This window comes from Cydia amplana, chromosome 3 (assembly GCF_948474715.1).
Source record: "Cydia amplana chromosome 3, ilCydAmpl1.1, whole genome shotgun sequence".
In the NCBI taxonomy this organism is placed as follows: domain Eukaryota; kingdom Metazoa; phylum Arthropoda; class Insecta; order Lepidoptera; family Tortricidae; genus Cydia; species Cydia amplana.
In genome coordinates this window covers 7,297,812-7,311,997 of record NC_086071.1, presented here as the reverse complement: position 1 = coordinate 7,311,997, position 14,186 = coordinate 7,297,812, and the positions used below count along the sequence as shown (strand labels likewise).

General features: G+C 34.5%; 1 protein-coding gene across 1 annotated transcript; it reads left to right on the top strand.

Moving 5' to 3' along the window:
• Window positions 1-1,773: 1,773 nt before the first annotated feature.
• On the top strand, window positions 1,774-13,136 carry LOC134662664 (repetitive organellar protein-like). Its single transcript, XM_063518935.1, has 14 exons — window positions 1,774-1,783; window positions 2,040-2,146; window positions 2,738-2,903; window positions 6,575-6,717; window positions 7,461-7,591; window positions 8,095-8,242; window positions 8,391-8,567; window positions 9,494-9,609; window positions 9,705-9,952; window positions 10,298-10,422; window positions 10,924-11,045; window positions 11,644-11,746; window positions 12,038-12,277; window positions 12,434-13,136. Exons 1-14 carry the CDS (start codon window positions 1,774-1,776, stop codon window positions 13,121-13,123), a joined length of 2,526 nt encoding a protein of 841 aa, XP_063375005.1. The 3' UTR covers window positions 13,124-13,136.
• Window positions 13,137-14,186: the final 1,050 nt, after the last annotated feature.

The window sequence follows — 14,186 nt, the reverse complement described above, 5'->3', positions numbered from 1 at the left end:
GATATGGTTTGGAATTAATTTGTAATGTTTTCAGTTAGTTTTTTCCTCGCGTTGCGTTGGTGTGGTGAAAAATAGTTATAATTATGTTTTACAAGAGGGCTAAGTTGTTGTTTAAAAAATCTCTCGTGCTAATATTGATACTCGAGCAAGCGAAAGATTCCAAAATTACCAACGAGTGAAACACAAAAAATTTCACCACACTCATCATCTTCCTCGCGTTGTCCCGGCATTTTGCCACATGGGAGCCTGGGGTCCGCTTGGCAACTAATCCCAGTAATTGGCGTGGGCACTAGTTTTTACGAAAGCGACTGCCATTTGACCTTCCAACCCAAAAAAAAAATTCACCACACTAACGCAAGGAAAATACTTACTGTAAAATATAAAACAAAATCGAACCAAATCAATTCAAAATTAATGTTATTAAATATATTTCAGTCAAAATCATAATTTAAAAGTCAATTTTACCAGCCAAAATAAGGAAACAACTCAAAATTTGCATTTGATTACTTTGCCACACATGTGGATAAAATGCAAATTTCTTATCAGTTTTTGAACAATCAAGAAAGCCTTCCAGCTGGTGTGGTGAAAACTAATGTTTCACTCTGTAGCAAAGTTTGTTTAACCCTCGTACCTTGAAACCCTCGCAACGCTCATGACTCCTGTTTTCAAACCACTAACCTCGCTTGTGATCAAATGTTTGAATTTTTATCTTACTCTTGGTGGTATCAACACGAGCGGTTAAACAACAACTGTTCCCCCTTGTGAAGCAAATAACTATTGCTCCACTATTTTATAAAAGCGTTTTCTACGCAAACGTATCGCTATTTTTATTATTGGTTTTTAGGAATTAGATAAGTACCTACTTTAGGCTAAGAGAAGAAGAAAACGATACAATTTGAAAATAAAATAACGTAACTACAGCTTTTTATAAATACTTACAAGTCATCCAATTGTACCCCACTCTCCTTTAATTTACTTATATTTTTAGACAAGAATATGGAGAAGAGAAGATCGAGTTTCAGATGATAGTGCGTGTTCGAATACCGATCGCGGTAACCAAACGAACCGAGGAGGTAAGGCTCGTTTATACAATACCATAGAGAAATATAGTAAGACAAGAGTACTCACTCCATACATCAGTTAGACTATTAATTTCAGTGTCTACCTAGCATCGAGTAGCGGAACTATCAGTACTGCTACTTGACAATAGATGTAGCAGTACTGATAGTTCCGCTACTCGATGCTAGATGCTAATAGTCTTTTTGGTACTAAAACTGATGTATGGAGTGAGCAATCTATGTATTTTTTTCTCTATGACAATACTATACAATAATAATAATCTTTATTGCACACCTTAATACAGTAAACAATAGGAAGAAAAGAATAATGACAGAAAATTAAGAAAAGGTAAACAACAGGCGGTCTTATCGTTACAAAGCGATCTCTTCCTGACAACGATACAATACAATACAATTCCTCTTTATTGCACAACCTCAATAAAACATTTACACATAATACATGAAGACAGAGGTACAACATTACAGGCGGTCTACAACTATAACAACAACAACAACAACAACACAACACAACAACAACAAGCCAACAGCAGACCACCTTTACTTACTAAAGCTTTTGATAAGAAATCTCTCTGACATGAATAACTGAAACTGTCTGTCTCTAGTATCGAGAGAGATAATAGCGTTAGGATATCGATAACTCCTGTCTAGAAATGGCAAGGGCTCAATGATGAACACGATTATTCTTGAAAGGCACATGGGACGAGGTTCGTGTAAGGCCTGAGTGGACGCTCGAAGCGGAGCGTTCGGCGGGGCGTGCAGCGTGGCGTCGGGCTAACAAGTGATTGAGCAGCGTGCACTAAGGCCGCTCCTATACGTTTGCATTTGTTTAAAACATGCAAGCCGCACGCCCCGCCCCTTGAGCGTCCACTCAGGCCTTACACGAATGATATCAAATTATACAATATAAAAGGAAAGAAGGTTTTTGTGATTATTAATCTTTTTTTTTCAATTTCTTTCCAGAGCCTAAGTTTTCTTCGGAGGATAAAAAAAGAATGCAGTTAAAGAGACTTTGGCAAGAAAACATTATAAAGTTCGAAAGTATAAAACGACAGCTTCATGAAAAACAGGTGGATACCGTAAATTGGATTGATTTGGCTCCTAAAGACACGTGCAGGCTGTAGGTACAACAAGGTCAAGTCTGTCCGAGCCGAGCCGGTAGGCGAAGGACCGATATAAGCTATAAGCGAGGATATAATTGTCTATTTAGGAATTGGATATACCTACATACATAATTAACTATTTTATCTTAAGGAAGGTAAACCAAAATGTTATAAGTGCAGTCTTAGTAATAGGGTCCCGTTTTTACCATTTGGGTACGGAACCCTAAAAAATTGTTACGGGTTATTAATATAATTCCTTTACTACTTTGGCGACACGATATTGTTTATTTTTAGGATGCATTACTATATCAGTAAGGTGAACTTTACGAGCACAAGAAGATAAAAAAACATCTTGTAGTAACCCACAAGATGTTTTTTTAGCTATGCTTATATACCTACCTACTTCTTTTTGAAAGAAACAATGTTCGAATTCGACAGTTGAATGCAATGCTGTTACAAGAGATGAAATCTTTAACGAATCGTTTCGTTGCACTCATGTAGGTAGGTACAAAGAAATATTTTGTATGTACCTACATGTGTCACTCATTGTTTTTCCAGCGAGATTTATTGAAATTATACGCTACATTGCGTTCAAGTCACAAGGAATTGTTAGGAATGGGCCAAACAATGTGCTTGCCGCCGTCGGAGGATTTATCAATCATGAATGTTGGCAAACTGGCGCCAGACCAGTTGCTGCAGCTGTGCGCTGGGGCAGAAACAAACGGTAAGGGTAACATTCCATTTCTGACCGTAGCTGCACTACTGGTACTGAACGCGTCGATGTTACTGTCAATTTCCATAGTAAAATGAACCTTAAGGTCGTATAATAAGTGGTCGCCGAAGAGGATAGATCCCTAATAACATAGATACCTAATAAGATTTATAACAATAACCCCCATTAGCACCAAATCGATTTTACACTGTGTTGGTTCGTAATAAATATCCAAATAGATACTATTTATAATTAAAAAATACTGTGTAAATTCTTGATAAAACCCAGCTTTAGAACTCGAAAATTCGTTTAACCTTTTAACCGCCAGCAATTTTTGATCGAGCGTGCTCGTGTCGCCACCAACAGTAATTGTACCACGCAGAGTAACGTAGTTACGGGAGTTATAAATGTGCTGTAAAAACCAATGATTTATAACTCAAGATAGGTTATAGGCGTTCCAAAATTGAAGCGCTTAACTTGTGACAAATTGGACAAGTTGCCTTTAGACGCGCCTGGACAAGCGCGAAATGTATACGTGCTAACGAGCTCCGGCACACCAAAGGAGAAAAAGACGACCTTATGTTTAACAACGAGTGTGACAAAGATGGATGGAATGAGAAAATTAATCAAAAATAACAGATTTCTTCGTAGGCAAATAAATAAATATGGAAGTATTTTTTGTGCTCCTCAAGTATGAGTATAAGTTATACTCATTATGATATTATATAACCAGGGATCGGATATTCGGATTGATATTTACCTAAACTTTGGCGGCGTGAACGGTATGGAGACGGACTCAACTTTATTTTCGTAATAAATTTCCCGGGATATCCCGGGATTTGTTAACTATGTAACAAGGCAATCTAAACTCATATTTGAACATTTTAATACGCTTATTTATTATGTATTTAATGTAATTTACTATGGAGAAATATTAAATTCAATGTACCTGAGATTTATTTAACTAGCGAAATATCATTATCATAACTTAACGGAAGTAAGTTTAACGGAACTTGTCGTGAGTACTAGTACTTTTAAAACTACGAGTAGGGGAAACTGGGGAGGGTTGATCACCCCTTTTGTTTTTAGCATACATTTTCTTAACTATTTGTAGTATTGAAAAACTTTATAGACCATACGATTCAGAATTTATCTCTTCATTAATAGTTTGAATTAGAACAGATTTGTGCAATAAATTAGACCATTATTTAATGAAAACCCATACTGTTGACTTTTACCATGTGTCCCCTATGTAAGGGAGACTTGTTTACCCCTGGTCGGGAGCCTTGATCCTAGGGGGATCAAGTGACCCTGGTTCTTGGGATACATGGTAAACAGATTTTTACCATGTCTCCCCATACCAGATTCTCATTGATTATATAACTCGGATCGCTATTAGCAATGCATCTATAATTTGTAAAATACACAGCAAACATATATATATTGCATTTTCCATGCTTTGAAGTTGTATTTCCGGTAATCAGATGTCTAAGCCGAAGGGATCAAGTCTTCCAGATTTGGGGACACTTGGTAAAAAGATTTTAAGCGGCAATGTCATATTTCGAGGGTAGTATCTACATTAATTTATTCACTTTATCTACAGAAAATTAATACATGAAGATATTAAACACATATTAATCCATAATCTTATACTTTTAAAAAACAATGTAATCGTATTATCCATAAAACAACATAAAATAGGGAATCAATTTTTGAACCAAATCTAAGTTATTAACATAAAATTTCTTGTAACAAGCTAAATTTTTTAAAGTTATTATGAAGGTATTTTTAGCGTCAGATACCTACAGCAATTTTAATTTTTTTACCCATCTCTGGTCGTTATTGTTTACTATAATAAATAAGTTTATAAATTTACTGCTCACGTTTCGAGGACGGTGTTTGAGCTGCATAATCCTAAAATCCTTTCTATGGACCGTGGGTTCTATAGTACATAAGGTCGGAAAGCCATTGAAATAGCATTTCATCCATAAAAACAAATATCGCCGGTTGAAAACCAAATATCGTTATAAGTGTTGTTTGTCGACCGAGTAACATCCCCTGTGTGTAAAACGTTTAACTTGATAAACAAGACCAAGTGCGGGTAGTTCGTAAAATGTTGATGTCAACTTTAGTTAGTCTTTTCAAAGGCCACGGGGATAATTCCGTTTTCGGAGTTCGGAGTCGGTTGTATAATTAAAAACTGAATTATACGCCATTAAATCCCGTTTTAATAAACAATAATGAGTCAAAAACCTTGAAAGTTTAAATCAGTGTTTCTCTGGTCGTACTTTTGCGGCATGATTTACTAAAGAAAAGAAAATATTTATGATAGCTCTATGAATCATTTTGTAAGTAAATTTATTACAATGTATACTTGATCGCTTTGGGGGTGACATGATCCCGGAATCATATCTCCCCTGAAGAAAAAGACAAAGTCTCCCCATACATAGTAAGATTATAAAACGTGCCGTACTCGAAAGGTGTGTTCGCGTATATCAATGTAATCCAAGTTAATCATCACTTCAATAAACAACAAATTATATAAGCACACTCACTAACATCATTTCCATCTCATATTATAAAATAAATCCAGTTAAAACTTACCGAAAATTCAATATAGTACGCAGAAAATCTTTCACTGTCCGCCATTTTTGAACCACTGACTTTTCCGATACAGTGCCATGACAGAACGTGAAGTTAGGAACGAATGAATGAGTGTTACCAGTGCAAAAAAATGTATCTCGTTTGGTTTGATTAAAAATGAAGTTTACCAAGTGTCCCCTAGGGATCGACCCTCCCCACCCTCACCTACTTTAGAAATTGTTTTCCTTCGACGTTTCAAGGACGACATTATGCCCGTGGTCTCAAATTTTTTCCCTTCCGCTATCTCTGCTACCGCCATTGTCTTACGCATAGCAGGTAAAAAAAGACGGGCAATACAAAGAAAATTCGTCACCACGTGTACTTTAGGTATGTACGTGGGCTTTATCTTAGAGATTAAGTGGGGTGTTGAGAGTAAATCATAGTGTCACGAATACCATCAAGATTTAACTAGACGTGAACCTTATGTACAACTGACAAAATTGTACCTTTTGCTTGAAAACGTCACATATATGTATTATACAAAAAAAATGTTTTATTATTCTCTTATATTACAGAACCCTTGAATCTACTATAATAAGTAGTAAATAGTTATGTAAGATATGTATAGAGAAATGCTTACATTATTTTGCCAATTCACGCTGCGGCTACACTACATACACTGTTCTTGTTAGATCTATATAACAACATATTTCCTTACAGAAATTGTCAAAAATAGCCATAAACTAAACATGTAGGTAAATTTGTACCATCTTATGTCATTTCGTGCGATCCCGGAGTCCCGGAGCATATTTATTAAACTTATAATAAAAAAGAAGCCGACTCCATATTTTCCCAACAATTTCCGGAATTTTGCCAAGTTTAGGTAAATATCGATCCGAATATCCGATCCCTGTATATAACCATAGATAGGTTATACTGTATAACCTATCTATGGTTATATAATATCATTGGTAAAAACCAAATCAGATCTTTGTCTGATAAATATATCAGACTGTGGCGAAATGAGCTGGATATGTAATGTCTTATATATCAGACTCTGGCGGTTAAAGGGTTAATTAGGGCTAATTAATTTTGTTTGATTTCAGAAACACAGATGCCTAATAAGCGTTTAGATCTGCAATTGTTACGTGAAATACCAAACAAAATTGTTGCTTCGTGCGAAGAAACATTGAATAGTAGAAAGGATATTATTGATTGGTTTGAGGACATCATGGCTAAAAAAGTAAAGTATAAGGATTCTTCTTCACTTGGTTGCTTAAGGCGTGGTTTAATATACGAACATTATTCAAATATAGGTTTTAAGCAAAAGATACCTAATTCGTCATAATAAGAATGCTATCAGCTGGATAAGCTAAATTTGCACATATTTTTCAAGGACCAATTACATTATTTGCTGCCAAACAGAAAGAAATAATACGAGTAGTTGTAGTGCAATTTTAACTAAATTAAGTTAAATTAACCCTTTGGCAAAAATAACAGAAGGTCGTGAGTTCAAACCTCCTCGGCGCTCAATAGTATCAATGATTCTGGTTAAGAAAAAAAAAATACAAAAAGAGGGTCAAAGATTGTGTACAGTATTTTGGTCAGCGCCAAATTAAGCGTTAATGAGTATCACTAGTATGTAAACTATGTCTTTTTTATGTAGTAAATGCGTCGTTCTTCGTTGTCTAAGATGTCGGCTCTCTAAGAAAAATGTTCGTTTGGCACCGACATCAAAAACTTAAGTAATTAAGTACCCGGATTGTTATTAATTTTCTTATTTTTAGGTATTAATTGCTTTAGGGGTAATATAAAAATTATAGTTGGACAAGCAGATCTTGTCAGTAGAAAAAGGCGGCAAATTTGAAACAACTTGAGACAACTTGACAAGATTTGCTTGACCAGCTATATTCGTTAATAATCTGTGCATAGTAACAACACATGTTAATATAGCTTAGGTACTATAATCCTTGGGTTTTATTTCAGATGATTACGAAAAATGTTCTCGTTAAAAAAATAAATGAATTTAAAACTGAGAATGAAGAATTTAAAAGGTCACTGGATAAGAATAAAGAGGAATTCTTGCGTTTTTTAAACGATTCAGAGATTTTTTTAAAGTATGTATGATTATCATACATAGGTTATGAGCAGAGATCGGACAGATTGGCGTTATTGCTCGCAATAATGTGGACATGACTCCAAATTTGATTAAATAATTAATTATTTTAATTAATTTTTTACCTGAGATTTAATTTTGTTCCCTAGTCAATAAATAGCACTTAAATATAAATGAGTACCTACAGAAAATTTGGAAAACATACTGATTATTTTTTTTTATAAATTTACATTATAAGAACTCTTTGTGTTATTTATTGATTAGGAATCAAAATTAAACCTCAGGTAAGAAATTAATTAAATGATTAATTATTTAATCAATTTTGGAGTCATGTCCACATTATTGCGAGCAATGACGCAAATTTGTCCGATCTCTGGTTATGAGTTGTATCATTAGAACCTTATCTTAAAAACATAGAAGCTAAATCTTCCCTAAATAGAACATTATTTTTAGATAACAAAAAAACAAATCAAATTTAATGTAGGTATTTGTCATTATTTTCAGACACGACGCGAATGGCACATTAGCCAATGAACTGTGTATTCAAAGTTTATCATTGAAATTATCAGAAACTAATGCATTAAACGAGGAACTCCGAAAAAAACTTCAAGAGACGGAGAATAGAACAACATTTGCTGACTACAAGTCAAAGGTAATAATAGTATGTACATAACTATCTATTCAACAAAAACGGGGAGAAAATATATTATGTACAAACCCGGCAGATTTTGCTTGTTATATCTAACCGATGTTTGTTTTCACTAAAATATTAATCATTAACGTACATATTTACTTAACAGGAAAGAGAAAAGCAATTATTAGGGGACTTGAAACATAAAAAGAGAGATTCCATGTCGCGGGTTGACTTACAGTTAAAATCCAAAGAAGAAAAAATATCACAACTCAACCTAGCCTTGGAGCAAGCTAATTCTAAAAGCCGGACATTGGAAGCAACGGTTTGCCAATTGCGCGCAGAGGTAAATGCTCCTATATGCCACAGAGAGGGACAAATGACGATCATCAGCTGATTAACTTAGCGGACGTATATGAATAACTCCGTTAGATTCCGCAATCTTTTTACCACAACCCACCGTAACCCAATAGGAGTGGCATTTTTTAAAAGATAAGACTTATTGTATAACTGTGTAAAAAGATGTTGACAATAATACAATTTAGAACCAACAGTTTATCTATCACGGACGTACAATATAATAATGTCCAACCTATAACTAAATAACTAAATTAATACATGCATACACTATTATCAATTATCATAATCGTACTCGTTCATGCTGTAGAAGATTCTACTATAAAGCCATTTTTTAAATTGTTTACTTTAGACAGACTTTTATTGCTGCAATGTAGGCACTTGTATCCATAAGTTTATTATGGACCTTTGGAATACGATAGTTATATTTATATTTCATGCGCAAGTTATCGTTAATTGTGGACAGTTTTGTGAAATACTCTCCATTGCGCTTTACAAAGAGGCGAAGCTCGAGTATGTAGATTCCAGTTAAAGTCAAAATCTGTTTTTCCTTGAAAACATTTCATACTGAGTGACGCTTGTGCAAGTGAAACATGTTTCGCAACCATCTTTTTTGTAACCTAAAAGTAGTTAGAACATGAATAGAATCGCCCCAATAAATGATACCATATGAGAGTTGTTAATATACAACGCTCTTAAAAACATTCTCTGAACATTGCTACTATAATGAATTAATGACCTCCGGTTCGCAGTAATGAATCTGAGGCTACAATAGTCGGCACCTTCGTTTTTATTTAATGGCAGCAATGGTGACTTTAGTACAACAAGAGGTGTGGTACTTTTCAGTGCCAATCATTTGGTGACTGTATCCCACTTGTTTTTAACCCATACATTTAAGTATAAAATTTATTTCAGAACCAAGAAATGCAGTCAAATTATGATAATAAACTGAAAAAACTGAATGAATCTATTGATATAAATACGAAATTGTTTAATGAAATTACTGCTGATCGAAGCAAACTATTAGTCGAGTAAGCTCTTTAGTTGTTTCGTAAAAAATAGGTACCTGTATTTAATAGTTTTTTTTTCATGGTATTATTATACAATACGCGTCAAATTATTACAGAAAACAAGATCTAGAAAATCAACTTATAGAACTGAGTAAGACTTTTGAAGAAACTTTACACACTACGAAACACGAGTCAAATGTATGTATTGCGAAGTTAATGGAAACAGAGAAGAAATACAAAGAAGTATTAGATGAGAAAAATATACTGGCTGACAGAATAGAATCTATGTGTGCACAACTGCTTGAATCAGAATTACGATTTAAGGACGCCTCGAAGAAATTAACAGAAATGGAAACAAATTCAAGTACATGCTCGTACCTAATTAGAATTGTTTCGATAAATATTGTTCCTTAATTGCTTAATCGTTCGGATACAATGTCATTTATAGAATCAATAGGACGGTAGTTTATCATTTAAAACTACCGTCCTATTGATTCTATAAATGACATTGTGCAATAAGTAGAAGTTTCTCATATACTTATTAGTATAATTATTACAGTACATGTGGTGCTAATACTTCCCTGCACAAGTGCGGGAATAAGAACTTTTCGTGCCTATGTCGAAAATTTTATATACTGTACTGTAATACTTTGTACGATACACGTGCCAATTAGGTAATTCGCAACTTGTGTCGATTTTTGTATTGCAGGAGACGTTGCCGAATGCCGCAAGGAAATAGAAATGTTGAATTGTCACCTTGAAAATACTAATGAAGAACTACTGGAATATAAAAGTACAGTAACCAAGCAAACAGAAGCTATGCAAGAATTACAGGTAAACTATACAATTACATATTATTATCAATATTGGACAATCTCACGTTATGAGTATGTATGAGACGATATACCTGCATAGGTATATAGGTAGTACGTACTTACGCAGGTATTCCGATATCTGTATAGGTAAGGTAGGTACCTAATAGGAGTAATAGGTACCTACCTTACCTATCTGTATAATACAGATATCGGAATTTAGGGGGAAAAGGGCCAGCAGCAGGTTACAAGGGATGTTATAAGCTGTGAATGCAGATGCATCTCCCTTGGTTCCTCTACACGATGGGCCAACGCCGGCCACTCCAAGGGACGCATTTATGCGTTAGAGGGAGCAAGTGATATTGCTATTTCATTCTACCGCATGGCTGCGTCCCTTGGAGTGGCCGGCGTTGGCCCATCGTGTAGAGGAGCCATAGAGTACCTTGGCGGCAGCCATGGTCGAAAGATAACTACCTACCTACCTACCAACTTCAACCTACTCGTGCAATCATTATTATTTTAGCAAAATTGGAACAACGCCGTCAACTCAGGGAAACAGTTGAAAAATGATTTGAATAATAAGGAAAAGTATATTTTGGAGCTGAAAGAACTACGTAACGTGCTCGAACAACGCCTACTCGAAAGGTATAGTGTGGGTAGTAAATATTGGGACATTTCTAAGAAAGATTATAAAAAAATCAATAAAATAAGAGTGAAAGATTTTTAACTTTTCTATTTCGGTAATTAACACAAATATGGATAGTTTAAAATATTATTACTTAAGGATAGTTTTATAAATTATATAGTTTTATAATTAATTTCATGTTTAATTTAATTCAGACAACAAGGCCCATATTACATACTCGTAAATACCTTCTAGACTAACATATACATAAATGTCATAAACTTTAAAAACTAAACACTATTTTGGCGACAGAACGGCGTGGCTCCGTTAAATCGTCTACTATTGTGTCGGATTTATAAAACTACCAATTCATATTACCTACATACCTATCCGTATAGTTTATCAAAAATAACTAAGTAAGGCTAAGAAAATAAATCTTGGCACGACGGAAGTATCAAGGATCCATTATTCCCATTTTGGATAACGGAATCCTCAAAATTGAAACATAATTTTAATTACAACTTAATTTTAGTACTAAGCTTTTTAAAAGTATTTTTGATTTAATCGTTTTTAATATGAACGTAGGCCCCCAAATTTACATCTGTGTTCGATTTTCAGCGAATTGAAAATACAAACATATTCAGAAGAATTGTCAAATATTAAAACTCTACTACGTGAAGTCTACGGAGAATTTGGAACCATAATAGAATTGCATGAAATGGTAAACATTTGCTCTTAGTTTTTTATTTTATTTAACATTGGATAGATTATACATTAGCATTACGTAAACACTCATTCTAGTAATTATATATCAAAGTTTATTTAATACAAAATCCGAAAAACATAGCAACAAGGTTAACGATTTTAATAGAATTTGGCGTTGGCACACATATCATTTTACTTTGTATTCTGGTATTCATCTCGATTTTGAAACTGTTTTTACATTCCGATTAACAATTTTACTCAGACGAAGTGACGAGTACCTAGTTATTGGATATGATTTAAATTCCAGATAAAGCAGCATACCCTTCAGCTAGTAGAAGCAAATCTAAAAAATAATACTTTGACTGAAGTCTTAAATGAAAAAGATATTGAACTGCAAAAACGTGTTGAAGTCATAACAGAGCAGGAACATTTGTTAGAGGAACGGGAAGCGGCTCTGAAGATGCTAACGGTCAAAAATGAAGAACAAACCAATATTATTAAATTACTACGAAATAATTTGGATGAAAGAACGCAAGCGGATATAGAGGTAAGATTAATTGAACTTGCGCCAATATTTACCAATTCATTATATCAGTCATGCAATGTAGGTGCAGATAATCTGTGAATCAAGAATTATAACAATAAAATCATTTACACATATTCTGGTCATAACTCATAACCTATATAAACGTTATGTTAACAGATCAATCGACAACTTGACGAGAAGAATAATGAAATTGAATCCCTCGTGAGTCATGTTGAAAAGAGAAAGGAACAAGTATCACAATTAGAGAAAATAATCCTAACTTTAGAAAATCAAATAGTCATGTTAAGTGACCAAGAGAGAACAGCACGTAAGGCTGTATCATCACTTGAGAAGAAGCTTAGTGAATATGAATCATATTATATAACCAATACAAAGAAAACTGATTCACCGATCGATAACTTAGATGATTTAATCAATATTCTAGAGTACGAGCTTACAAACCCTTCAGATGATCAATTTAATTATTCAGAACAAGAAGTACAAGCTCGTAGAAATAAACGAGGAGCGCATAATGATTTTAAAAGTAATATTCAGGATCATTTTGATATGTACCAGTTGCGGGAAAATGTGCCAACCAAAGGGATGAGTACTTTTCCAAAAAATAAAAGAAATCTAAAAACAGATAATCACAAAGGTGATGGTGTCTGTGGAAACAATTTTTTTCCTAGCGTGAAGTCATCAGAATTTGCTGCCTTGCAAAAAGGAGCTGCAAATGCAACTAAGGAAAATAAAAATCCGCCCGTAGCACATCACACTAAGAATGTCAATTATTGTTTGATGCCCAATTACGTTAAAGACGAAAAAAAATTAAAGATGTTTAAACTCGCCGGTCATAAATTGCAATAAAATTGTACAAGTAGAGTACCTATTAGTATTTTGTAAAGTTCTTATTTATCAGAAGAAAACTAAGTGTTCATAATTATAGTCGAAAATACAGTAACACTACCACTACCAATATTACAATATTGTGTACGGTATTGTTACAATATTGTGTTGGGTAGGAACCCAAAAACAATATTGAATCTTAGTTTTTAGTGTTGTTGATTGTACCTACCTATTTATTTCTGCGCGTAACTGTTTTGTTAATAAAGTGTACGCAACAAATTTTTATTGTTTCAATTGTTAACCCTTTACCAGGCCGCGAACAACTGTGTCTGTGTTAATGTCATATTTCTATGAAAATTTGACGTTTATAATGACACTCAGTGCCGGCCCGAGCCCTTGATCAGGGTAGAGCGAAAACTTTTTTTTTCTCATTTGCCATTTTGGCGCCCCCTTGCCATCCGGCGCCTAGAGCGGCCGCTCCACTCGCTCTACCCTAGGTCCGGCCCTGATGACACTCCCACACTTTGTTCTATTTGAACTGATACAAATTTAGCTTAGAGCCTTAGACGGACTCTACGCATGAATGTCTACCACATACCACATAGTTTCGCTTACCATATTTATGATTTAGTCTGAGAAAATTCCTTCCATATTCTGCTCATAAATACATGCAAGAATGTTTAACCCTTTAACCGCCAGAGTCTGATATATAAGACATTATATATCTAGGTCATTTCGCCACAGTCTGATAAATAAGACACAGATCTGATTTGGTTTTTACGGCACATTTATAACTCCCGTAACTATGCCAACCTTACTCTGCGTGGTACAATTACTGTCGGTGGCGACACGAGCACGCTCGATCAAAAATTGCTGGCGGTTAAAACTGTTAAAAGGTTAGTTTGACTGCATAATGCTTTGACATCTGACCTAACTAGGTAAGTAGGTATTCTAAGTACTTTAGTAGGTATTCCGATTTTACCATGAATCACTGAAGTTACTGGTCAACTGAATTCATATCGGGTGCCAGATTCAATGACATTGTTGGCAGGGCTCGGAACCGGGTTTTTTGTAAAATCCAAAA